At 39.7% G+C, this 26,545-nt stretch overlaps 2 protein-coding genes across 7 annotated transcripts in view; one reads left to right on the forward strand and one right to left on the reverse strand.

Moving 5' to 3' along the window:
* The window catches only part of TMEM50A (transmembrane protein 50A), a 42,273-nt gene extending 31,565 nt beyond the window's left edge, over nucleotides 1-10,708 (forward strand). For 4 of the 5 annotated variants that reach the window (XM_060205564.1, XM_060205563.1, XM_007522572.3 and 1 more), the window contains exons 5-7: nucleotides 2,591-2,683; nucleotides 8,584-8,644; nucleotides 10,253-10,708. In XM_060205564.1, coding sequence (XP_060061547.1) covers nucleotides 2,591-2,683; nucleotides 8,584-8,644; nucleotides 10,253-10,298 — 200 coding nt within the window. In that variant the 3' untranslated portion in view covers nucleotides 10,299-10,708. The remainder of the gene's footprint in view (nucleotides 1-2,590; nucleotides 2,684-8,583; nucleotides 8,645-10,252) is intronic. The other variant, XM_060205565.1, reaches the window with a different exon arrangement.
* A 5,235-nt stretch (nucleotides 10,709-15,943) lies between these two features.
* Nucleotides 15,944-26,545, reverse strand: part of RHCE (Rh blood group CcEe antigens) — a 52,804-nt gene continuing 42,202 nt past the window's right edge. For both annotated transcript variants that reach the window (XM_060205567.1, XM_060205566.1), the window contains 2 exons: nucleotides 25,418-25,491; nucleotides 15,944-16,132 (listed from right to left, as the gene is read on the reverse strand). In XM_060205567.1, coding sequence (XP_060061550.1) covers nucleotides 25,446-25,491 — 46 coding nt within the window. In that variant the 3' untranslated portion in view covers nucleotides 15,944-16,132; nucleotides 25,418-25,445. The remainder of the gene's footprint in view (nucleotides 16,133-25,417; nucleotides 25,492-26,545) is intronic.

The raw sequence follows: 26,545 nt of genomic DNA on the forward strand, positions 1-26,545 counted from the left end.
TCTTTCTTTCTTTCTTTCTTTCTTTTTTACCGGAGCACTGCTCAGCTCTGGTTTATGGTGGTGTGGGGGATTGAACCTGGAACTTTGGAGCCTCAGGCATGAGAGTCTCTTCACATAACCATTATGCTCTTTTCCCCACCCCTTTTCTTTTCCAAGTTCAGTTATCACTTTATTTGAAGGAATATGGTTTACAGAACTTTTATTTTTTATTAATTATTATTATTATTACTATTATTATTTTACCAGAGCACTGCTCAGCTCTGGTTTATGGTGGTGCAGGGGGGTTGAACCAGGGACCTTGGAGCCTCAGATATTAACCATTATGCTATCTCCCCCATCAACTTTTATTTTTTAAAGATTTATGTATTGCTTTATTTATTATTTTTATATATTACCTACAAGAATCAGAGTTTCACATGAAACACAGAGATGGGCCAGTGAGACAAGCCAGAGCACCACTCGGTGCATTCAGTGCTGGGGGTTAAGCCAGGAACCTCAGGCATGCAAATGCAGTGCTCTGTAAGTTGAGCTATTTACCCGTAGCTGAAAGGATAGATACTTATTAAACAGTTTAAATAGTAAACTTGAAATACTGCAAGTGATGTCTGGTTCTTTCTCTCTCGCCTCCTTCTTTCTCATAAATAAATAAATGAAATCTTTAAAAAAAAGCACTGAGCAAACAGAACCTTGTAAATATTGTTTGATGGGTGTTAGCAGTTAGTATTGATAATAGTAAGCCAATAATAACTAGAGCTAGAACTGGAATGAACCAGAAGGTCACCATCACATCTCTAAATAGTTTACTAACACAACTTTGGGGATCAGAGCCAGTCGAATTTGTTTTAATGTCATATCTATAAGTAGTAGTTTATTATTCCATGTTTTAGGTATAATATAAGAAAAGTCTGTGCTTTAATGAGTAAGTCAATATTTTTTCCTTCCTTTAATTTTTTAATAATTATCTTTATTTGATAGAGGCAGCCAGAAATGAAGAAGAAGGGGGATATAGGCAGGGAGAGAGACAGGGAACTTTCCTCTTACATATGAGGACTGGTGGCTTGAACCCAGGTCCTTGTGCATTGTAATATGCACTCAATCAGGTGTGCCACCACCTAGCCCCTTTCTTTCCTTCCTTTTTTTTTTTCTCAATATTTTATTTATCTCTTGGATAGAGATGGAGAAAAATCAAGGGGGGAAGGGGAGACAGGGAGAGAGAAAGAGAGACACTTTGCTACTTTTGAAGCTTTCCCCCTACAGGTGGAGAGAGGGGGCTCAAACCTAGGTCCTTGCATGTTGCAACCTGTGCATTCAGTTGGGTGCACTACCACCTGTCTGGCCCCGTTCTTTTTCTTTTCTTTTCTTTTTTTTTTTTTAATTGCCACCAGGGTTGTTGCTGAAGCTCAGTGCCTGCACTGCAAGTCCATTGCTCCTAGTGGCCATTTTTTACTTTGTTTTATTTGATAGGACAAAGAGAAATTTTGGGGAGAGGGAGAAAGAAAATATGCCTGCAGATCTGCTTCACTTGTGAAGCATCCTCCCTGCAGGTGGGAATTGGGAGCTTGAGCCAGGTCCTTGCCACATGGTAGTGTGTGTGGTAAACTGGATGCAATACTGCCCAGCCCCTAAGGCAGTGTTTTAATTAAAATGTATTTGTGTTAATAAACTCATTCCAGAATTTCTCTAAGTAGTCTAATGACTCCCATTTATAGCAAAAATTCATTCACAAATATTATGTAAATATGATTTAGAGATTGATTTTTTCTCTGTGTTAATATAGCTTTTTCTAACATAGTTTTAATGTGAGTTCCAGCACTACCAATTTGAATTTACTTCACTGTCTGATTTTCTGGATATTAAATATGGTAGTTTTTAGATTCATCTATTACTAAATATGAATATTTTTGTTAAGCATACTATGTATTTATTTATTTATTTTACCAGCGCACTGGGGGATTAAACCCAGGACTTCAGGCTCTTAGGCATGAGAGTCTCTTTGCATATGCTTTCTACTCCTGCTCACTATTATTATTTGAGAGTTCTCTTGGAGAACCTCAAACTTTGGAACACAATTATGAAATTCTTATAATAAGGTTGAATAAACCTTTTCTTCACTGTACATAGTTGGGGAAAGTAAATAGAGGTATTTGTAATAGAATATACACTCAGCCAGAAAAAACCTTCAGTATCTACGCTGATGATAACCACATCTTTTTCTGTTCTTATTGTAGACTTTAGTGGCACTACACGACACTTTTTTGGTTTTGATTTTTGTTTTCTTTTAGAAAAATTAATTCAACTAGGGCCGAGTGGTGGTGCACAGGGTTGAGTGCACATGTTACAATGCACAAGGACCTGGTTTCCAACCCCTTGTCCCCACCTGCGGGGAGAAGCTTTTCAAGCAGTGAAGCAGGTTTCTCTCTCTGTCTCTGTCTCTCTCCATCTCTATCCCCCCCTCCCTTCTCAATTTCTTGGTCTCTATCTAATAACAAATAAAAGTAGTTTAGGAATTTAAAAAAAAAACTAATAAATTTAACTTAGCTGACTTCTCTAATAAGAGAAACAATTCAGCTCAAATGATATTTCTTTTAAGGTGCTCGCATTTGGCTGTTCATTGGTTTTATGTTGGCCTTTGGATCTCTGATTGCATCTATGTGGATTCTCTTTGGAGGATATGTTGCAAAAGGTAAGGAAAAAACACAGTTTACTTCAGTGGAATACTAACATTCTGCATTATAGTTGATTATTTTAGAATATAATTGTTTTTTTTTTTTTCACAGAGCCAGCTATAGGTGCATTTGTGTACCTAGGAGCTCTTTTTTCCATCAGTAGTTTGCTTTGTTTGTCATTACAAAAATTATTTATTCATTAGCTAGGGAGAGGAAAAGAGAGGGGAGGGGATGAATAAAGGAGGGAAGTAGGGAGAGAGGAAAGGAGGGGAGGAAGGAGAGAGAGAGAAAGGGAGAACACCGAGCATAACTCTGGTGTACACATTGTCAGGGATCACAGTCATTGTTTGGCATGTTTTTTATTTACTTATTTATTTTAATTAATTAATTAATTTTTTACCAAAACATTGCTCAGCAATGGTTTTATCATTGCCAGTGATCAGACTCAGGACCTCATGCTTGAATGTTTCACATCTTATCCATTGTACCACCTCTTGGGATGCTGCCATATATATATATATTTTTTTTAACAAACTTTTAAAAATATTTATTTATTAGATAGAGACAACCAGAAACTGAAAGGGAAGTGGATGATAGAGAAGGAGAAAGACAGAGACACCTGCAACACTGCTTCACCACTCGTGAAGCTTTCCCCCTGCAGGGATCGGGGACTCAGGGCTTGAACACTGGTCCTTGTGCTTTGTAACATATGCACTCACCAAGTGTGCTACAACCTGACCTTTGTCATTTTTTTATTTTTTATTTTTTTAATTTATCCTTCTGTATTTTTTCTTGTAATCTAGAGCCTGGAAATAATTGGACACACACCTTCTTTTTCAAAAACTTCAAAAGCAGAGTATATCTTTTCTAGTTTAGCAAGATTTTTTTATTTGTGTTTTATAATTTTTAATTTAGTTTAATTTTATTTGATTTAATTTTGTTGTTGTTGTTGTTGTTACTAGAGTACCACTCAGTTGTGGCTTATGGTGGTACAAGGGATTGAATTTGGGACTTTTGAGCTGCAAGCGTAAGAGTCTCTGCATAACCATTATGCTATCTCCCCCACCCTAGCTTTAATTTTTTGAACATCTAAAGTATATATTTTACTTTACTTTTAGATTTACTTATTCATGAGATAAAAATTCTTTTAAGATATTTTACTAAGCACATATGGCACAAAGTGCAAGGACCGGTGTAAGGATCCCAGTTTGAGCCCTCAGTTACCCACCTGTAGGGAGTCACTTCACAAGTGGTGAAGCAGGTCTGCAGGTGTCCATCTTCCTCTCCCCCTCTCTCTCTTCCCCTCCTCTCTCAATTTTTCTCTGTCCTATCCAACAAGAACAGGTATGACAACAATAACAACTATAACAGGCACAACAACAAGGGCAACAAAATGGGAAAAATGGCCTCCAGGAGCAGTGGATTCATAGTGCAGGCACCGAGACCCAGCGATAACCCTGGAGGCAAAAAAAAAAAATTTTTTTTTACTTACTATTTTTCAGTGAGAGAAAGATACAGAAAGACAGAGACCAGAGCACTGCTTAGCTCTAGTTTATGGTGGTGCTAGGGATTGAACTTGGCATCTCAGAGCCTCAGGTATAAAAGTCTTTTGCATAACCATTTTGCTGTCTCCCCAGCCCTGTTGTGTATGGTTATTATTATTATTTTTTTAAATATTTATCCCCTTTTGTTGCCCTTGCTGTTTTATTGTTGTAGTTATTGTTGTTGTTATTGATGCCATCGTTCTCCAATAGGACAGAGAGAAATGGAGAGAGGAGAGCAAGACAGAGAGAAAGATAGACACCTGAAGACCTGCTTCACTGCCTTTGAAGTGACTCCCCTGCAGGTGGGGAGCTGGGGCTCAAACTAGGATCCTTACACCTGTCCTTGTGCTTTGTGCCATGTGCGCTTAACCCACTGTGCTAACCGCCCGACTCCCTTGTATGGGTCTTTGTTGTTGTTGTTGTTATTGTATGTTTTTAAAGAATTTTACTTGAATGAAATGTTTCCCCTATCAGGCATTGTTCATTGGGTAGAGGCAGAGAGAAACTGAAAAGGAAGGGGGAAGAGAGAGGGAGAGAGAAAAAGACGCCTGCAGCAGTAGTTGACCATGTGTGAAGCTTTCCCTCACAAGTAGGGACTGGTAACTCGAATCCAGGACCATGAACATAGTAACATGTACACATAGTTGGGTGTGCTACCACCTGGCCCCTGTTTTGATTTTTGTTGTTTTTTTGGTTTTTATTTTTCTAATTATAGATAAGAGACAGAGAGGGAAGGAGAAAGAAACAGAGAAAGGAGAGATACCACTAAACCACTTGTGAAAGCTCCCATTTACATGGTGGTTTTATGTGGTAGCCTCACATATAATTAAGTGTGCATGCTATTAGGTGAGTTATCTTCCAGATCTTGTTTGTTAAGTTTTGACTTGCTAAATAAATTAATTAAAATCATCCCCCCCCTTTTTTTTTTTTTGCCACCAGGTCTATTGCCTGCACAATGACTTCACCACTTCTGTCAACCATTTTGAAACCAGGGTGGGAGTTGAGAGTTGAGAGGGGAGGGAAATGAGGAAAGATTACTGCAAAAATGCTTCAGCACTCATGAAGTTTTTGCCCTGCAGGTGGGGTCTGAGGCCTTGAACCTGGGTCCGCGAGCACCATAGTATCAATGCTCTACTTTGAGCACTACCATTTGACTCCTACTTATTGAATGATTATTATGCAAAGTCATAGTGTGCTAGAATTGAAATTCATTAACTAATCTCCCCTTACAATATGACAGCATCTCCTTTCAGATAGAAAAGTACATTAGGGGTGCAGCAGATTAGTGCACATAGCGTGAAGCACAAGGACCAGCATAAAGATCCCGGTTCAAGCCCCAGGCTCTCCACCTGCAGTGGGGTCACTTCACAAGCAGTGAAGCAGGTCTGCAGGTGTCTATCTTTCGCTCCCCCTCTCTATCTTCCCCTCCTCTCTCGATTTCTCTTTGTCCTATCCAACAACAATGACATCAGTAACGATAATAATAACCACAACAACGATAAAACAACAAGGGCAACAAAAGGGGAAAAAAAATAGCCTTCAGGAGCAGTGGATTTGTAGTGCAGGCACTGAGCCCCAGCAATAACCCTGAAGTCAAAAAAAAAAGAAAGAAAGAAAGAAAAGAAAGAAAGAAAGGAAAGAAAGTACATTAACAGGTACTAGAACCAGCAAAATAGAAAATAGCTGCCAAGGATAGTGTGCTGCTTTGCCATGTGCATGACCCAGGTTTGTGTCTGTCCCCCACTGTACTGAAGGAAGCTTTGATGCTATGGACCTCTTCTACCCTCTATGCCTCTAGCTTAAAAAAAAAAAAATCTCTTCTGAGAAAAAATTCAAGAATTGATCTATTTATCATACCTGGTTTCTTAGTGGGTACTGTTAGCCACTCCAGTAGTAGAAGTGTAATTTCAGTCAGGGTCAAGTTGGAATGAATTGTTCCTTCAGCAGTTATGACCACTCTGTCCTTCCAGGTGTTTAGTTAAAAGCTTTGGGTGGTTAAGACTTGCAGGGAAAGGTACCTTTCTTTTATATTCCACATTCAGTTCATCAGCAAAGCCTATTGACTTTGCTATTAAAATATATCCTAAATCTGACCTTTTACTTTTTACTATTGCCAGTTTTACCACTCTGAATCAATATATTACAATATCCTGCCTTATTTCCTGTAATAACTTCCTCTCTGGTTTTTGTCTATTCTTTTGCCTCTTTAGATCTCTCAGCACAGCAGTCAAAGGATTTATATTAAAATGTGTCAGCTCATGTCAGTTTTTCTGTCCAGAATCTTCCAGTGGCTTTTCATCTCTCTCAGACTGTATAGCAGCTCTGCAAAATCTCCACCCCTGCCCACCCCCACACCTTGTACTCCTCTGATCTTTTTCATGTTTTTCTCTCTTGCCTGCCTATTTCTTTGATGTGTTAACAATCTTCTACCTTAGAACATCTGTATAGTACCTGCCCTCACTTCCTTCCTGTCCTGATGCCAGTGTCTTCTGAGATCTTGACTTCCTATATATGAACAGAATGTCATCATTCACTACAATTTCTGAACTATTGCTGTTTTTTTTTTTTCACCTTTTTTTGTATAGCTCAGTGTAGGTTAAAAAACATTTTGTTCTTTATGGGGTGAAGATAGGAGTTGTGGCTTCTGTAATTGCTTCTCCACTGGGCATGGGTGTTGGCAGCCCGTTTCTATCTTTGCCTATTTAGGTAAGGCTCTAAAAAGGTGAGAGGTTCCAAGTCACACTGATATGGTTGTCTGCCCAGAGAGGTCAGAATGGAATTATAGTAGCATCTGCAACTTGGTGGCTGAAAGGTAGTAAAATATAAATCAGTACAATGCATTTAATAAACAGGAACCAAAAAGTAGGGATGGAGGAGATGAGATTAGGGATCTTGGGGTAGAAAGAAGCTAGGAAGTCTATTTTAGGTATTTTCCAAGGGGCCCATGACTTTAATTTTTGCTTGAGCTTGATAGCTAAAATAGAAGTGGGCTAAAAAATGGAAAGATGTAGTCTTCCCATTGAGGATAGGGCTAGAAAGCTGGGTTAGGGTACCTCCCACACCTGAAAAAATATGTAAATACAGGAGTTGGCGGTAGCACAGTGGGTTAAGCACATGTGGCACCAAGTGCAAGGACCGGCATAAGGATCCTGGTTCGAGCCCCTGACTCCCCACCTGCGGGGAGTCGCTTCACAGGCAGTGAAGCAGGTCTGCAGTTAACTGTCTTTCTCTCCCCCTATCTGTCTTCCCCTCCTCTCTCCAGTTCTCTCTGTCCTATCCAACAACAATGACATCAATAATAATAATAACTACAACCAGGGTAACAAAAGGGAATAAATAAATATCTAAATATATATATATATATATATTTAACTGTTTACCCAATCAATCTGACCCAGGGCATATATATATATATATATATATATATTCACATTTAGCACAGGATCGTGTGTAACCTCTGAGCCCCTGTCAGTTTGAGCTCACAGTCCATGTTCCCAGAGGAGGAGAAATACTAGGGGAAGGTGACCAGACGACTCTGAACTCCAATTCCATCAGCACCTGGAGAGAGAAGAGGAAAAAATGAAGGACATTCAGAAGTAGTAACAGGTGTAGATGCGACTTAGAAAGGAAGAGAAGGCAGGACCATAGGGGGAAAAAAGGAGGGGTGGGCAATAACGATAGTTATAGAAGTAATAGTCAGCCCACATCTGTGGCCTTGGGAGAACTACTGCAGTTTCTAGTGGAGGGGATGGGGACACAGAACTCTGGTGGTGGGAACAGTGCAGAATTATACTAGTTATCCCATAATTTTGTAAATCACTAATGAAAGTTTTGTTTATTGCTAAATTGTCAGCATGTAGGATATAACTAGTACACATTTTTAAATGAAGAGAGCTTTCATGTATTATATAATTTATCATATATGGACTCACACATGTTACTTTATTTCAAATTTTTGTTTATTTATTTATTTATTATTGGATGGAGACAGAGAAATTGAGAGGGGGAGGAAGAGATAGAGAGACACCTGCACAATCCCCTGCACCACCATAAACCAGAGTTGAGCAGTGCTCTGGTAAAAAAAAAAAAAAAAAAAGAGAGAGAGAGAGAGAGAGAGAGAGAGAGGCCTATAGCCCTACTTCACCACTTGTGAAGCTTCCCCCATGCAGGTGGGGACCAGGGCTTGAACGATGGGTCCTTGTGCACTGTAATGTGTGTACTTAACTAGGTGTGCCACCACCTGGCCCTTATTTCATACTTTATCCTAGTAACCAGAAAAATCAGCTATGTTAGAAAAACCTAATATTTGCTAGTATATCAGAAACTAAATGTTGTACAATCATAAACTTCTAAATGTTGCAATATTTTCACAGAAAAAGCCATAGTCTACCCTGGAATTGCTGTTTTTTTCCAAAATGCCTTCATCTTTTTTGGGTAAGTTTGTTTTTCCTTCATCCTATCTTTTTAATTATTATTTTATATCATTTATTATATTTAGTAACTTAAGTTACACCTGTTGTATGTACTTTCCTCATGTTATTGATGTAAAGTATGAAGAATAAGATTGAGCAAGGTATTTTTTAATACATTAGTTTGCTGCCAGCCTTGGGACCATACATGGATTTTTAAAATTGTCACCACTTTCCCTTTAACAAACTGTGATGCATGTATATTTAATTATATAACATTGGCAATGTTGTTTTTAAATCTATTTCTCTGATAGCTACCTCTAATAAAAGTTGGTTTAAAGCCATTCCCTCTTAAAATTTTGTTTATAGTTCTATTTTTGCAAATAGTATTTTTTGGATTAACCTTTATCTTTTTTTTTTTTTTTTTTAAGATTCTCTTTCTTTTTAAGTATTTATTCCCTTTAGTTGTCCTTGTTGTTTTTATTGTTGTAGCTATTATTGTTGCTGGATAAGACAGAGAGAAATGGAGAAAGGAGGGGAAGACAGAGGGGGAGAGAAAGATAGACACCTGCAGACCTACTTCACCCCCTGTGAGGCGATTCCCCAGCAAGTGGGGAGCCGGGGGCTCGAACCGGGATCCTTACACCAGCCCTTGGACTTTGCGCCACATGTGCTTAACCCGCTGCACTACTGCCCGACTGCCTTAACCTTTATCTTTTATAATGAGAGAAAGATAGATACATCAGCTGACCAGGGCAGTTCTCAACATTGGTTTATGGTGGTCCTGGGGATGGAACCTCAGTGCCTTGAAAGTGGCATGAAAGTCTTTTGCTGGGAGTCTGGCCGTAGCGCAGCGGGTTAAGCGCAGGTGGCGCAAAGCAGAAAGGACCAGCATAAGGATCCCGGTTCTAGCCCTGGCTCCCCACCTGCAGGGGAGTCGCTTCACAGGGGGTGAAGCAGGTCTGCAGGTGTCTATCTTTCTCTCCCCCTCTCTGTCTTCCCCATCTCTATCTCTCTCTGTCCTGTCTAACAATGACGACATCAATAACAACAATAACTACAACAATAATAAGAAACAAGGGAAACAAAAGGGAAAATAAATAAATAAATAATTATTAAAAAATAAATAAATAAAGTCTTTTGCTACGGGCAGGGGTAGATACCATAATGGTTATGCAAAGAAACTCTCATGCCTGAGTCTCCAAAGTCCCAGGTTCAATCCCCTGCACCTCCATAAGCCAGAGCTGAACAGTGCTCTGGTTAAAAGAAAAAAAAAAAAAGTATTTTGCTATAACCATTATGCTGTTTCTCCCAGCCTTTATGGTTTTTTAGTCTTAGAATTTGTCCATGATATTTGAGGTATAGAAGGGGGGAAAAAAAGCCTTATTATTATTTTTTGTTCACTTTTTTTGTTTTTAATCTTTTGGAAACAATGATAGATGGAGATTACTAAAATCCCTAGAAACCTTAATAATTTTACCAATAATTTTCTCTAAAGTTAATTATTTCCTGGACAGTGTGTGTGTGTGTGTGTGTGTGTGTATATATATATATATATATACAATGTATGCTTATTGTCTCTCAATTTGAAGCCTACTTCTCTAGCATATTATGTAATATTTCTTTTTCACAGAGGACTGGTTTTCAAGTTCGGCCGCACTGAAGACTTATGGCAGTGAAAGTATCTGATTTATTTCTGCACAATAGCCCTGCATGGGTTTTGTTGTTTTTTTTCTACTCCCAATCTTTTGTAATTCCGTTTTCTAAACTTACTTCTCAGTATAGTCTCAGTTTGGGAAATATTGAAATAATGACAGTCCCTTACTTAAAGTAGAACAACAGAAATCTACAGTGGTGTACATATGATTAACTTAGAGATGCTAAAGGAAAATATTTCATGTGAGTAATTTTTTAAAAAGCTGTATCATGGTATAATTTATAAAAACAATAATTAGAAAAGTAATTATGTGTATATGAATATTTGTCCACAACTGCAATTAAGGCACTTTGAAGAGTAATGTTTACTTAAATGTGGCCTCTTTTGTGTCAAATGAAATAAAAAAAAACATTTTCTTGTTTTTAAAAATCACTCAGTAGTCAGAATTCTTTTTCACAACACTTCATTCTCTTTAAAAAAATTTTTTTTAATCTTTATTTATTGGATAGACACAGCCAGAAATTAAGAGGAAAGGGGGTGACAAAGAGGGGGAGCGACAGAGAGACACCCGCAGCCCTGCTTCACCACTTGTGATGCTTTCCCCCTGCAGGTGGGAGGGACCTGGGGCTTGAACTTGGGTTCTTGTGCTCTGTAACGTGTGCACTCAGCCAGGTGCACCGCCACCTGTCCTCCCACAACACTTCATTCTCTATCAAAGAAAAAGGAAAAAATGACCACTGGCAGCAGTCAAGCCATCATACAGCACTGAGTTCTAGCAGTGATCTTGGTGGGGGAAGAAGAGTACCTTTTTTTTTTTAACTGACTCTGGAAGAGAGTGTTGGTAATTCAGCCATAAAACATGGTTCTGGTGGTCTGGTAGGTGGCACAGTGGATAAAACATTGGATTCTTAACCGTGAGGTCCCGTGTTCGATCCCTGGAAACACATGTACCAGAGTGATGTCTGGCTCTTTCTCTCCTCCTATCTTTCTCATGAATAAATAAATAAATTATTTTTTAAAAAATATTTTATTTATTTATTGAGAAAGATAGGAGAGAGAGAGAAAGAACCAGACATCACTCTGGTACATGTGCTGCTGGGAATTGAACTGAAAACCTCATGCTTGAGAGTCCAGTGCTTTATCCACTGTGCCACCTCCCGGACCACAATAAATAAATTCTTAAAAAAGAAAAGAAAGAAACATGCTCCTGGTAGGATGCTGACAGTAACTCCCCATCTACCACTGAAGGAAAGAGGAAAAGGAAACTTAATATTAATCTTTACTTAGGTGGTAATTAATTTGCTATAGTTTGACAATAAATTGGATTTCACATTTCATTTTATCTTTATACTAAACCACTGATCTCTAAATAGACCAGAAAGATCAATTATAGTTACATACATTATTTATGTATTTATTTATTTTAGAAAGAGACACAGAAGTCAAGAGGGAAGTGGGAGGGAGAAAAAGAGACTCCTGCAGTACTGCTTCACCATGCATGAAGTTTCCCTCCTTGCAGCTGGGGACCAGAGGTTTGAACTCAGGTCCTTGTGCTTTATAACGTGTGTTCTTCCAGGTATGCCGTTACCTAGCAAACATTGATTATTGGTAATTCTCATATGAGGGAGGGAGGGAAAGAGAGAGAGAGAGACAGAGAGAGAGAGAGAGAGAAGTGTGCCGGAGTCCCACTCTGGTATATGTGGCATTAGGGATTAAACTAGGAGCCTCAGCATGCAAATTCCGTCTTAGGCATGCCATTCTTGTCCTTTACCAGCTGAGCCATTTCTCTAGACAAAATGGATAATTTTTTTATTTGATTGCTTATTTTCTTTTTTTTTTCTTTTTTAAAATTTCTTTATTGAGGAATTAATGTTTTACATTCGACAGTATATTTCTTTTTTTTTTTATTTAAGAAAGGATTAATTAACAAAACCATAGGGTAGGAGGGGTACAATTCCACACAATTCCCACCACCCAATCTCCATATCCCACCCCCACCCCCAGTAGCTTTCCCATTCTCTATCCCTCTGGGAGCATGGACCCAGGGTCATTGTGGGTTGCAGAAGGTAGAAGGTCTGGCTTCTGTAATTGCTTCCCCGATTGCTTATTTTCTTTCCTTTTTATTTTTATTTATTTTTTAAAAATATTTATTTCCTTTTGTTGTCTTTGTTGTATTGCTGTAGTTATTATTGATGTCGTCATTGTTGGATAGGACAGAGAGAAATGGAGAGAGATGGGGAAGACAGAGAGAAGAGAAAGGTACACACCTGCAGACCTGCTTCACCACTTGTGAAGCGACTCCCCTGCAGGTGGGGAGCTGGTCAAGCCGGGATCCCTACACTGGTCCTTACGCTTCCCGCCACGTGTGCTTAACCCGCTGCGCTACCGCCCAACTCCCTATTATCTTAATTTTTATTGGACAGAGACAGCCAGAAATTGAGAGGAATGGAGATATAGGGAGAGAGACAGAGAGACACCTGCAGCCCTGCTTCACCATTCATGAAGCTTTCCCTCTGCAGGTGGGGACCAGGGGCTTGAACCTGGGTCCTTGTGTACTGTAACATGTGCAGTCAACCAGGTGTGCCACCCCCCATTTGCTTATTTTCATAAGAGATCAGCGCACCACTCAAGTCTGCTCCAATATGGTAGTGCTGGGAATTGAACATGGAGCCTCAGACATGCAAGTCCAGTGCCTGGACACAGTGCGTATAACTGGTCCTTGAAACTTTTCCTTTCTTCCTTTCTCCCTTCCTTCCTTCCTTCCTTCCTTCCTTCCTTCCTTCCTTCCTTCCTTCTTCCTTTCTTTCCTTCCTTCCTTCCTTCCTTCCTTCCTTCCTTCTTCCTTTCTTTCCTTCCTTCCTTCCTTCCTTCCTTCCTTCCTCCCTCCCTCCCTCCCTTCCTCCTTCCCTCCCTTCCTTCTTTCCTTCCTTCTCCCCTGCCCCTCTCCCTATGGATAGAGATAGAATGAAAGAAACTGCAACACCAAAGTTTCCTTCAGTGTGTTGGGAGGTGGGGCAGGCTCAAAGCTGGGTCTTGCATATGGCAAAAGCAGCCATACTATCCAAGTGAGCTATTTTGCCTGCCCTAAAACTTTTTTTTATGAAATCAATAGTTAGCTATGGGATATATGCTCTTCAGAACTACAGTTTGAAGGGTTTTCCCCCTATTTTTTAAGAATTACTTTTTAAATTTAATTTGATTTATTATTGGATAGAGACAGAGAGAAATTGAGGGGGGAGTGGGAGTTAGAGAGAGAGAGAGAGATACTTGCAGCCCTATTTCACTATTCATGAAGTTTTCCCCATTCAGGTGGGAACCAGGAGCTTGAACCCAGGTCCTTGCACAATCTTGTGTGTGCACTTAACCAGGTGTGTCACTGACTGGCCTCTGAAGTGTTTACTTACATAAAATTTAACTACAGTTAGTCCTTCATAAAGTACAAAATGTCAGGGCTGGGGAGATAACATAACAGCTATGCAAAAGGTTTTCATGCCTGAAACACAGCTCCCAGGTTCAATCCCCAGAACCACCATAAGCCAGAACTGAGCAGTGTTCTATCTCTCTGTTTCTCTCTTTCATAAATAAATAAAATATTTTTTAAAGGTACAGTGCCTCAGATCATTTAAAATTTTAGTGTTCTTCCATTTCAACTAGTGTTCTCCTGGTATGCATGTTTTAAATATTGCCTGGTCAAGATACTACTCGAGAAACTACTGCTGATATCTCACAACAAATCCTAAGTGTTGAATTTTCTCCGTCTTCCCTTTTCCTCTCTCTCCCTCTTCCTTCCTCCCTTCTTTCCTTCCTTTCTCTCTAACCTTCTTTCTTTTTTTTATTGGGGGGGGATTAATGCTTTACAGTCAACAAAGTACAGTAGTTTACACATGTACAACATTTTTCAGCTTTCCATGTAACAATTCAGCCTCCTCTAGGTCCTCTGCCATCATGTTCCAGGACCTGAACCCTCCCCTCCACCCCAGAGTCCTTTACTTTGGTGCCACACACCAAACCCAATCCAAGTTCTGCTTTGTGTTTTCTTATTTTTCAACTTCTTTTTTCTTATTTACTGTTGGTGATTTAATAGTGATCAATAAGATTGTGGGATAAGAGGGGTACAATTGATACAATTACCACCACCAGCATGCCATATCCCATCCCCTCCATTGGAAGGTTCACTATTCTTTATCCTTCTGGGAGTATGGACCAAAGATCTCTAAGGGGCAAGAAGGTCATACCCTTCCTTCTTCTTTCTTTTTTTTCTCCCCTCCCTCCTTATTATTTCTTTTAAAAAATATTTTTATTGGGAGTCGGGCTGTAGCACAGTGGGTTAAGCGCAGGTGGCGCTAAGCTCAAGGACCGGCGTCAGGATCCCGGTTCGAGCCCCACCTGTAGGCAGGTCCCTTCACAGGCGGTGAAGCAGGTCTGCAGGTGTCTGTCTTTCTCTCCCCCTCTCCGTCTTCCCCTCCTCTTTACATTTTCTCTCTGTCCTATCCAACAACAATGACATCAATAATAACTACAACAATAAAACAACAAGGGCAACAAAAGGGAATAAATAAAATAAAATAAATTTAAAAAATATTAAAATATATATTTATTTTTATTATTGGAGAGGGACAGAGGGAAATTGAGAGGGGAGGGGGCAGATAGAGAGACAGAGAGACACCTGCAGCCCTGTTTTACCACTTGTGATGCTTTCCCCCTGCAGGTAGGTACCAGGGGCTTGAACCTGGTTCCTTGTGCACTATAATGTGTGCACATAATCAGGTGCACCTTGGCCTGGCCCTCTACTCCCTCCCTCCCTTCCTTCTCTCTCCCTTACTCCCTCCCTTTTTCCCTCCTTCTCTTACTTTCCCTCTCTTTCTTTCTTCCTTTTTTGTAGAGGCAGAGAGAGGGGGAACCACAACATCAAAGCTTCCTTTAACACTGGGGACTAGCCTCCAGGCTGTGTTGCACACACGGCAAAGGAGTACATTATCCGCGTGAAGATAGTGAATTTTTAAATTCATTGAATGAGTTCTGGAAGGGGCCTTAGAAGTTGAAGCCCACTTCTTTCTATAGGTCCTCACCAGACCATGGAAATTTAAATGATTCAATAAAGGCCACAAAACTAGAATTTTAATCTTGAGGCAGGACACCTTTACTGACAGTTAAATACAGAATGAGGGGCCGGCCAGGTGTTGGTACATCTAGTTGAGCGCACATATTACCACGTTCAGGCTCTTGGTCCCCACCTGCTGGCTGGAAGCTTTACAAGCTGGGGAGCAGTGCTGCAGGTGTTTCTCTCCCTCTCTGTTTCTCTGTCTCTATCAATCAGAAAAGAAAGAAAGGAAGGGGGAAAAAGGACCACCAGGAATAATGGAGTCATGCAGGTACTGAGCCCCAGTGATAACCACTATTGTATTTACTGTTGAATGTAAAGCATTGATTCCCCAATAAAGAAATAAAAAAAAAAAGAAAAAAAGAGAAAAAAAATAAAGCTATTTTGAAATTATCACTAAGGTTGTGGTCCGTCCAGGAGGTGACACAGTGGATAATACATTGGATTCTTAACCATGAGGTCCCGAGTTCAGTCCCAGCAGCACATGTACCAGTGATAGCTGGTTCTTTCTCTATTTCTCCTCCTATCTTTTTCATGAATAAAGAAATTCTTTAAAAAATTATCACTGTGGTTTTAATTTTCATTTTTAATATCAAACTATCTGACCTTATGTCATTGTACATAAAAAGACTTTGTTGTAACAAAGTGTCACACACACAAAGGTGGCCAGCAATGAAAGGAAGATGTCTTGTTCTCAAACAGGTCTTGTTTTTCTTGGATGATTTTGCTTAATATCCAACAGCCAAATGAGGAAACTGTGAAAGCAAAACAAACATTTTTATTACAGATGAACACATTCTTATAAAGTTTGTGCACATATTGATCCTGGCTTGATTTTTTGAAACTTATGCTTACTGAAATGTCTTATAAGGAACTTAGAGGTTCTTTAATATAAACTGATTTATAAAAGCTTTTAGATACCCCTTCTTTACAATATTCCAAGAATTATTGATAAATAATTGATAAATAGCCCTCTAGCTTTTGTTTGAATGCATCCAGTGATTTTATCATGGACAAGGAACCAGGTTCAAACCCCAGCCACCACACAGGAGCATCTGCATGGGGGAAACTTCAAAAGTAGTGGAGCAATATTCCCTCTCTCTCTTTCTCTCTCTCTCTCTTTCCTTCCTCCCTCCCTCCTTCCCTCCTTCCTTCTCTGCCTGTCACCCTCTATCTCAGAGAAAAGAGTCCATCAGGAATGGTGGAATTGTTCAGGTGTGGAGCCCCAGTGATGATGGTCCTAGTGGTAAAGAGAAAAGAGAGAAGAGAAGAAAAAAGAGTCCAATAGTCCGTGAATCATGCTGGCCTAAATAATACCTTGGGAGTTCAAAAAGGAAAAAAATAAATAAATAGAACTACTTTGGTGGTCTGATGTTTTTCTTTTCCTTTCTTTCTTTTTAAAAGTTTTTCTGTTTGTTTTGTTTTTAGATTTAATTTATTTATTCATGATAAAGATAGGAGAAGAGAGAGAGAAAGAACCATATATCACACTGGTACATGTGCTACCAGGGGTTGAACTTAGGACTTTATGCTTGAGAGTCCAATGTTTTATCCACTGCGCCACCTCCCAGACCACTCTGATGTCTTTCTCTGTCTCTCTAGCTCTGTCTTACAAACAGACAAACCAGGAACAGATAATTACTCTAGCCTTGAGAGATCAGAGTCAGAAGTGGCAGAACCTATATGTGTGTGACAGCACAAGGTGGAATTTGATCACATTTAAGTTACTTGACTGGGGCACCACCAGCCAGAGGCTAGATTAGGACTGGGATATAGACCTGCTACCCAGAATAAAAGTTTTCACTGGGTCTCTTTAAAGGGGGAGGAATCCATGGACTGACTGAATCTGTCTTCCTACTTTGAGCAAATATTTGTTGAACTCTTACTGTATGTTGACAGCATTTATTTTAAATCAAAAGCAGAGGTGATACCAGTGTGACAAGTCTAGGTTTTAAGAATTTTGCACAAAACAGCATGAAGAACACAGCGCATTTCGTTGTGTTTTTGTGCCAAAACAATGGTAATGTATATATTTCCTGGAAATGCAATCATTTAAAAAATAAACTTCAAATATTTGTTCTGAAACCAATGAAAGTTTTAAGCATACTACAGTCATTTCAGAATCCATCCCACTTGCTTAATCCTTTCATACTCGTCGGTCCAAATATTTACTTTATTGTCCTAGTTTCTGCACTAAAACCTTGAGGGGTTTCCAACTGCCTAAAGTTTGACCTGTCCACCTTTCATCCCTCTCTTTATCAGCTCTCTACTCAGCCAGGTTACTTCATCTTCTCCTGTTCTTGCTCAGACAACCTTCTCTGTACTTGAATGTCTCTCACTTCTAGTCGCTGAGTGAAGTCCACTCAACTCCAGCTGCCATTTTCTCTACCTCCTCTCCAAATCCCAGCAGCTCTCCCTCTTCTCATTATTTTGGCAGCCCTTACAAAGGCTTATTTGTTTAGTACTTACTAGAATGTGTGTGTGTGTGTGTGTGTGTGTGTTTTTCTTCTTAGTGGTTAAATCCCCACTGTCTCTGTTGTACCCCCATACAATATTCACAATAGGTACTTACTTGTCCCAGTAGACTACAAAATAAGTTATATTTTCTTTGGAAAGGTTAACTGTGTAATTTACTTTCTAAAAGTTGTTGTTGTCTGGGCTTTAAGGCTCTGAACATTTTTTTTTCAGATAGGGAGAGACAGAGACAGAGAAGGGAAAGACACCATAGCACCAAGACTTCCTCCATAGTAGGAGCTAGGATTGAGTAGGTACACTGTCCAGGTGAGACATTCTGCTAGCCTTGTGCAATTAATGTTAACGAATGGATGAGTAGATGTCAGTGGAGCCTTGTGCTTTGGAAAACATGAAATAAAATCCATGGTTTATTGAAGTGAAAAATAACAAGTTGAAGAAAGGAATTTATTCTCTTAGTAAAGTACCAGACACATTAAAAAATAGTGTCTTAGACTGAATTTTTGTAAGTCAATATCTCTTTCTACCTTATTAATGAAAATTAACCCTTTTCTTTGTTTCTAAGAGCCAATATTACACAGGGCTAAATGCAAGATAACAAACAACTACTATGTTTGCTTTAAATGGTCATCAGTTGTCAATGACAAATCCTAATGTCTTTGAGGACTTCTGGGTCCTGGCCTGTATGGAGCAGGGTGGGCCCAGATTCCTGAGTGAGGGGACCACTTCAACATGGACTGCCAATAAGTGAATCTTTAAAAGAAGATTTAGACAGAAGAAACAGTGGGCATGGGAATATAAAATAAAATATAGACACATAGACCTTAGAGGGCAAGAGTGACTCAAGATATTAACAATGTGGGGCTCATGGTAAGCAATATGAAAAATAGTAACACTCTCTTTGTGGCCTGGGAGGTGGTACAGTGGATACAATGTTGGATTCTTAAGCATGAGATCCTGAGTTGGATCCTTGGCAACCTATGTACCAGAATGATGTTTGGGTTCTCTCTCTCCTCCTCCTCCTCTCTCAAAAACAATAAAATCTCAAAAAATAATAATGATACTTTTGCTTCTAGGTAACATCTTTTTTAACTTTTTTTTTAATTAAAAAAAATTTTTTTTTAATTTTTTAACCAGAGCACTGTTCAGCTCTGGCTTACGGTGGTGTAGGGGATTGAACCTGGGACTTTGGAGTCTCAGGCATGAAAGTCTGTTTGCATAACCATTATGCTATCTACCCTCCACCCCACCCCCTTTTTAAAGGTCTTCTTGAGGGCTGGGACGCTCATGCCTGAGGTTCAAAAGTCCCAGGTTCAATCCCCTGTACCACTATCAGCCAGAGCTGAGCAGTGCTCTGGTAAAAAGAAAAAAGTCTTGAATGGTTTACCAGAAACACTTATCTCATGTTTATCACTTTTGAATTTTTGTTTACTTATTTTGATGGGACAGAGAGAAATTGAGGGACCAGGCAGTGGCGCACCTGGTTAAGCACACACAGTACAGTGTGCAAGGAACTGGGTTCAAGCCCCCTGTCCCCACCTGTAGGGGGAAGGCTTTACAAGTGGTGAAGTAGGGCTGTAGGTATCTCTCTGTCTCTCTCCTTCTCTATCTCCCCCTCTCAATTTCTCTCTGTCTCTATCCAATAGTAAATTAAATTGAAAAAGAGAGTGAAATTGAGAGGGAAGGGGAACTAGAGAGGGAGAGAGACAGAAAGAAATCTGTAGGGGCCAGACGGTAGCACAGCGGGTTAAATGCATATGGCACAAAGCACAAGGATCGGTGTGTGGATCCAAGTTTGAGCCCCCAGCTCCCCACCTGCAAGGGGGTTGCTTCACAAGTGTTGCAGGTCTTCAGGTGTTTATCTTTCTCTCTCCTCTCTGTCTTCCCCTCCTCTCTCAATTTCTCTGCCCTATCCAACAACAATTACAGCTATAATAACAATAATGGCAACAAAAATGGGAAAAATGACCTTCAGGAGCAGTGGATTCACACTGCAGGCACCAAGCCCCAGTGCTAACCCTGGAGGCAAAAAGGAAAGAAAGAAAGAAAGAAAGAAAGAAAGAAAGAAAGAAAGAAAGAAAGAAAGAAAGAAAGAAAGAAAGGAAAGGAAGGAAGGAAGGAAGGAAGGAAGGAAGGAAGGAAGGAAGGAAGGAAGGAAGGGAGAAAGAAAGAAAGAAAGGCACTGCTTCACATTCCTAAAGCACCCCACCCCACCCCCAACACACACATTTAACTCAGGCCGCAGAGCATGTGTGTACTTTATCAACTTTAGATGTTTGAATTCTTGTCTCTTTAGTGGATGTTCAATTTTTCAAATAGATAGTTCTATTTCACTATAAAAATATATCAAAAGATTCAAGGGAGGAAATAACTCTTCTTCAGTAGCTGTCCACAACACAAACACATGTTCTGTGTCAAGCAGACACCGATTCAAATTCCCTCTATTCTATTTAGTAACTCTGTCATTTTATGTAAGTTCTCTTGCTCTTTGAAATGGAGATACTTAACTCTTGTGTAGGATTGATACAAGACTAAAATCAGATAAAGTTGAAAAGTACCTAGTAAAATAGGAAGTGGTAGGTTTGCAATAACAGGATTCTTACACAATCTTTTGTGGTTGGCTAGACCCTTAGTAATAAACTTTCATATTCAAGTGGTGTACACATCTTACAGAATATAGTTACAGATATTATTAAACAATCCACCAAAGTAGAACAAAGACTCTATTCTTATTTTTTACTGGTGAAAGAGGTCAAGGAACTTTCCTATACACTGCCTTGTGAGTGTTGACTGGAACTGAGGCCTTGTTCCAGGTGGACACTCATTCCATTTCACCCGCTGCTGTGGTAGTTAACAGTTACTCGGATTTCCTTCATTTATTCATCAGATACTTACTGCAATAAATAATTGAGCTAAATATTTGTCACATTTGCAGTACCCCTGGTTAGTAAGCGGGGTGTTCGGTATATAATAGCTTCTCAGTTAACACTTGTGAAAAAAAGCAAGCACTAAACCAATTTTCTGAGTCCTTACTATAGATTTGCTCATAGATTTGCTCTTTCTCTGACAAGGGGGTAAGAATACTGTCAGGGGAAATGATAATTAAAAAAAGATGTTATTTTGTCCTTTGGGACAAAGCGGATGGCACTGGAGATGATTATGCTTAGGATAATAATTTAAAAGATGAAAGAAAGCTATGGGATAGTTTCACTCATATGTGGAATCTAGAGATTTGATTCACGTGAACTTGAAAAAAAAAAAAAAAACCGAAGCAACCAGACTTTTTTTTTTTTTTTTTGAGTTTCTTTCAGTTATCCTATGCACAATCTCCAGACACTCAGGGCAGCAGCCAAACATTCAGATTTAACGGTGATTGCTGTGGTGATTCAACCCCTCCACTACTTATGAGCAGAGATCTCTGAAATATCCAGACTTAACCTTAGATCAGGATTTTGTGCTAATGGGACAGAACCTGAAATACAGGCCTCATGGTAAATTAGTCAAAGGAATGTACCTTATAGACAAGTAACATGTTTGGCAAACATAGATATAAAGGTAACAATCAGTAGCATTTCTAATAATAAGTATCAGGAAGTTTGAGGTCAGAAAACTTCAACACCCAGGTTTGAGTTCTTGGCTACCATATAGAAGACGATGCAAAGGGGAAGCTTCATATGTGGTGGAGAAGTGTTGTGCTTTCCTTTCTTTTTTTTTATTTTATTTTATTTTTATTTTTTTATTTTTTATTTAAGAAAGGATTAATTAACAAAACCATAGGGTAGGAGGGGTACAACTCCATACAATTCCCACCGTCCAATCTCCATATCCCACCCCCTCCCCCGATAGCTTTCCCATTCTCTATCCCTCTGGGAGCATGGACCCAGGGTCATTGTGCAACCAGACTTCTAAGACTTGTGAGAACTATAGTGTGGATATGATGTGGAACTATGCACTGTAACCTTACTATTAATCACAAATTTAAAAAATGAAAAAAAAAATACTTGCAGAGAACTGGGAGAGACTGTTGAGGCAAAAGCTGTAGAGATGGTACAAGGAGAGTCAGGTTACACACGCAATACAGATAACTCTTAGGATAATTACACTGAGTAAAAGAGGCCAAAGAAGAATATATAACAAAGGATTCCACAATAAAATTATGGAAAATTCAGACAAATCCATAGCAAAAAAAAAAAAAAAAACAGGTGAGTGGTTGCTGGGAGATTGTATGGGGTAAGGTAGATGGGGAGTAATTTCCGAGAGGCATAAGGAAATGTTTGATTGTGAAGGATATGTTCATTATCTTGATTATGTTGATGGTTTCATGACTGCATAAGGATATGTAGGTGCAGCAAATTGAATGTTTTATTTATATATTACTCATTGCCAATTGTATCTCTGTAACATTTTTTTGAAAAGTACTTTTTATGTGGTCTGGGAGGTGGCGCAGTGGATAAAAGCATTGGATTCTCAACCATGAGGTCCCGAGTTCGATCCTTGGCAGCACATGAACCAGAGTGATGGCTGGTACTTTCTCTCCTCCTATCTTTCTCATGAATAAATAAATAAATAAATAAATTTTTAAAAAGAAAAATATTTTTTTACTTCTTGGGTAGAAACAAAAATGAGGGAAATGTGGAGATAGAGAGGGAAAGAAATGGGGGCAGGCAGTGGCTCACCCAGTTGAGTCCACATAGTACTAAATACAAGGATCCACACAAGGACCAGGGTTCGAGCCCCCTCTCCCTTCCCTACCTGCAGTGGGGATGTTTCACAAGTGGTGAAGCAGGTCTGCAGGTGTCTATCTTTCTTTCCCTTTCTATCTCTCCCTACCCTCTCAATTTCTCTCTGTCCTATCAAATTACAAGGAGAAAAGAAAAAGCCACTTGCAACAGTGGATTTGTAGTGTTGGCACAGAACCCCAGCAATAATCCTGGAGGCCAATAATAAATAAATAAATAAATAAATAAAATGGGGAGAGAAACAGAGAGACACCTGCAGCACTGCTACACCGCTCATGAAGGTTTCCCCCCTACATGTGGGGACCTGAGGATTGTACCCGGGTCCTTGCACATGGTAACATATGCACTCTATCAGGTGCATTACAGTTTGGCCCCTTACTGTATAGCTTTTTGAAGAGAAAGAAAAGGAGGGAAGAGAATGGGGATAGAGAATGGAAAGAAGAGGCAGATTCTATCTTACTCCTAAAAACACAAATAACAATACTCATACTAAACCTGGTTCTCTGTTCCTCTCATGATCAGTATCTTGACATGCTAGGTAGAGAAAGAGTCTGCCTGGACCCCAGAGGCCTACTTCCTGGTCTTGTCTGTGCCCTCACAGAGGTATGATGCTGGACATTAGCCTGACCTCTGTTGGAACTAACTTCCCTTTTATAACTTGGCAGTATTTGTCCAGCCATTCTCCACATTGACTGGAACATTGCCTAAGGTGATACACGTTAGAGTGTTTTTTTAAAATAATTTTTGTATTATCTTTATTTTTATTAATTGGATAAAGATAGCCAGAAATTGAGAGGGAAGGGTGGGATAGGGAGAAAGAGAGACAGATACCTGCAGCACTGCTTCACCACTTGTGAAGCTTTCCCCCTGCAGGTGGGGACTGAGGACTCGAACTTTTGGGTCCTTCCACATTGTAACATGTGTGCTCAACCAGGTGTACCACCACCCAGTCCCTTGAGTGTTTTATAATCTAGGAGTGTAGGTCAAAGGGAGGAGGATAGTGGGTTGACAGGGAATAAGCCTTGGCCTTTCTAATCCAGTCATAACATCAGATGTCATAATGTCATACAGCTTCATAGCAGTCAAGTTGTTTGAGCTTCATATCCCTTCATTAAAATATTGCAGACCCATATATTAACAGTAACACAATCATAGTAGGGGACTTCAACACTCCACTATCTCAACTTGACAGATCATCCAGGAAGAAAATCAGTAAAGACATAAGGGAGCTAAATGAAGAGATAGATAACCTAGAACTGTTGGACATTTTCAGAGTCATTCAGAGCAAGTTGTGGTATATATACACAATGGAATACTACTCAGCTGTAAAAAATGGTGACTTCACCGTTTTCAGCCGATCTTGGATGGACCTTGAAAAAATCATGTTGAGTGAAATAAGTCAGAAACAGAAGGATGAATATGGGATGATCTCACTCTCAGGCCGAAGTTGAAAAACAAGATTAGAAAAGAAAACACAAGTCGAACCTGAAATGGAATTGGAGTATTACACCAAAGTAAAAGACTCTGGGGTGGGTGGGTGGGTGGGGAGAATACAGGTCCATGAAAAATGATGAATGAAATAGTGGGGGTTTTATTGCTAAATGGGAATCTGGGGAATGTTATGCATGTAAAAAAAAAAAAAAAAAAGAAGTAGAAACGCAAAGCAGAAATTGACTGAGTTTGGAGTATGGCACCAAAGTAAGAAAGCAGAAGTATACTAGAGTTTGCATCACCAGGTTCCAGGTATCATCAGGATGCCGGCCAGATTTCCCTGGATTGAAGACACCACCAATGTGTCCTGGAGCTCAGCTTCCCCAGAGACCCATCCTACTAGGGAAAGAGAGAGGCAGACTGGGAGTATGGACCGACCAGTCAACGCCCATGTTCAGCGAGGAAGCAATTACAGAAGCCAGACCTTCTACCTTCTGCAACCCTCAATGACCCTGGGTCCATGCTCCCAGAGGGATAGAGAATGGGAAAGCTATTGGGGGAGGGGGTGGGATATGGAGATTGGGCGGTGGGAATTGTGTGGAGTTGTACCCCTCCTACCCTATGGTTTTGTTAATTAATCCTTTCTTAAATAAAAAAATAAAATAAAAAAAAAATAAAATAAAAATAAAAAAATAAAAAAAATATTGCAGACCCCTCTACTATGAGTTTTTTATGCTCACTAGCTATCTGTAATCTATTGAGTTGCATTTTAACAGCTGCAGAGTAGAGCACAGGCCTTACATGTTTGAGAGCAGCAGTTCATCGCAGGCACTGCATATGTCAGAGTGATGCTATGATTTTTTTTCCTTTTTCTCTGTATCTCTCATAAAAACACATCTTTCAAAAAAATTTTTTTTAAAGAACTATGTTACAGATTTAGCTCCACCACTCATTTCTGTGACAACTTGGAGAATCATGATTCTACTTGGAGTGGAGCATCTGCCAAATGAGGGTACTGGGCCTGCTATAGCCACCTGGATTTCTTCTGGCTTTTACACTGCAGGATTCTATCACCTTCACATCGGATTATTTTTCCTCTTTGATGGTTCCAGACATGAACAAGTGTTACTAGGTAATGGTTTCTGTCCCTTGATCCTCAATGACTTCAAGGAATTGGGAAATGGTAACCTCTACTATTTCCTGCCCCTTATCAACACACACACACACACACACACACACACACACACACACACACCATGGCTTTGGTCTTCCACCAGTTTCTTCATGTTCATTTGTCTTTATTTTATTCTCATAAACACCAAGTTAACACAAATACCGCAGCATCTTTTTAAGTTCATTCACTCAAAATCTATGACATCAACATGTTAAAAATCTTACCTCCCAGAAAGCTTGGTCATCAAAATATTTAGTCACATGATGTGCTTTGCATATTTTGAGTTTTAAGATCAAACCTGTTCAAATTAATAATTAGATGTTAAATATTTGGAGCATTTGTTATCTCAGAATTAATCAAAATATCAAATGTCAAGTAAGGTATCTTAACAAAATTCCTTTTTTTTCTTCTTCCACAGCCAAGAAACAAATCAAACCACAGCCATTCCAGCTTAATTAACTCTGTAGACATCTTTAAACAGGAAATAAACTCTAGATAAGTCTGTAAGAACCATGGGGTTGACAAGTATCCTAAGATAGACTAGAAGGATCCTTTTAGGAAATGCACCACAAATACATATATGGCTGCTGGAAAAGTCGTGACGTATTTTTCTATGCAAAAACGTGTCATGACTTTTCAACAAGCCAGTATAAGCTGATTCATTTAACACAGAATGCTACCATGGAGTGACTTAAATGTACCATCCCTAAAGGTCAACCCTCACAAGCACCAAATTCTCAGCAGTCTTAGCTCACGATTCCATTTGTAAAGTTAGGATATTTATTATTGGTTAGAGACAGAGAGAAACTGAGAGGGAAGGGGGAGATAAAGAGGGAGCAATACAGAGAGACACCTGCAGCCCTGCTTCATTACTTGTGAAGCTTTCCCCCTGAAGATGGGGACCGGGGACTTGAACCTGGGTCCTTGCGCACTGTAATGTGTGTGCTTAACCAGGTATGCCACCGCCTGGCCCCCAGTCTCTTCTTTTTACTCAAGTGGATCCTCAGCCTTCCTCCAGCTGTGCAATCTAAGGAATTTACCAGGATGCCTGTGTGAGCACTTACCCTTCCCAGGAAGCAGGGAAATATCACTGATGGATTTAACTTTGGATTTTTTAATCTTTTTAAATTTTTTTTATTATCTTTATTTATTGGAGTCAGCCAGAAATCAAGAGGGAAGGGGGTGAAAGAGAGGGGGAGAGAAAGAGAGACACCTGTAGCACTGCTTTACCACACACAAAACTTTCCCCCTGCAGGTGGGGACCAGGGGCTTGAACCTGGGTTTTTGCACACTGTAACATGTGCTCAACCAGGTGGCCAGCACCCGGGCCCTTAACTTTGGATTTTTATTTA

This window comes from Erinaceus europaeus, chromosome 13, assembly GCF_950295315.1.
Source record: "Erinaceus europaeus chromosome 13, mEriEur2.1, whole genome shotgun sequence".
Taxonomy (NCBI): Eukaryota; Metazoa; Chordata; class Mammalia; order Eulipotyphla; family Erinaceidae; genus Erinaceus; species Erinaceus europaeus.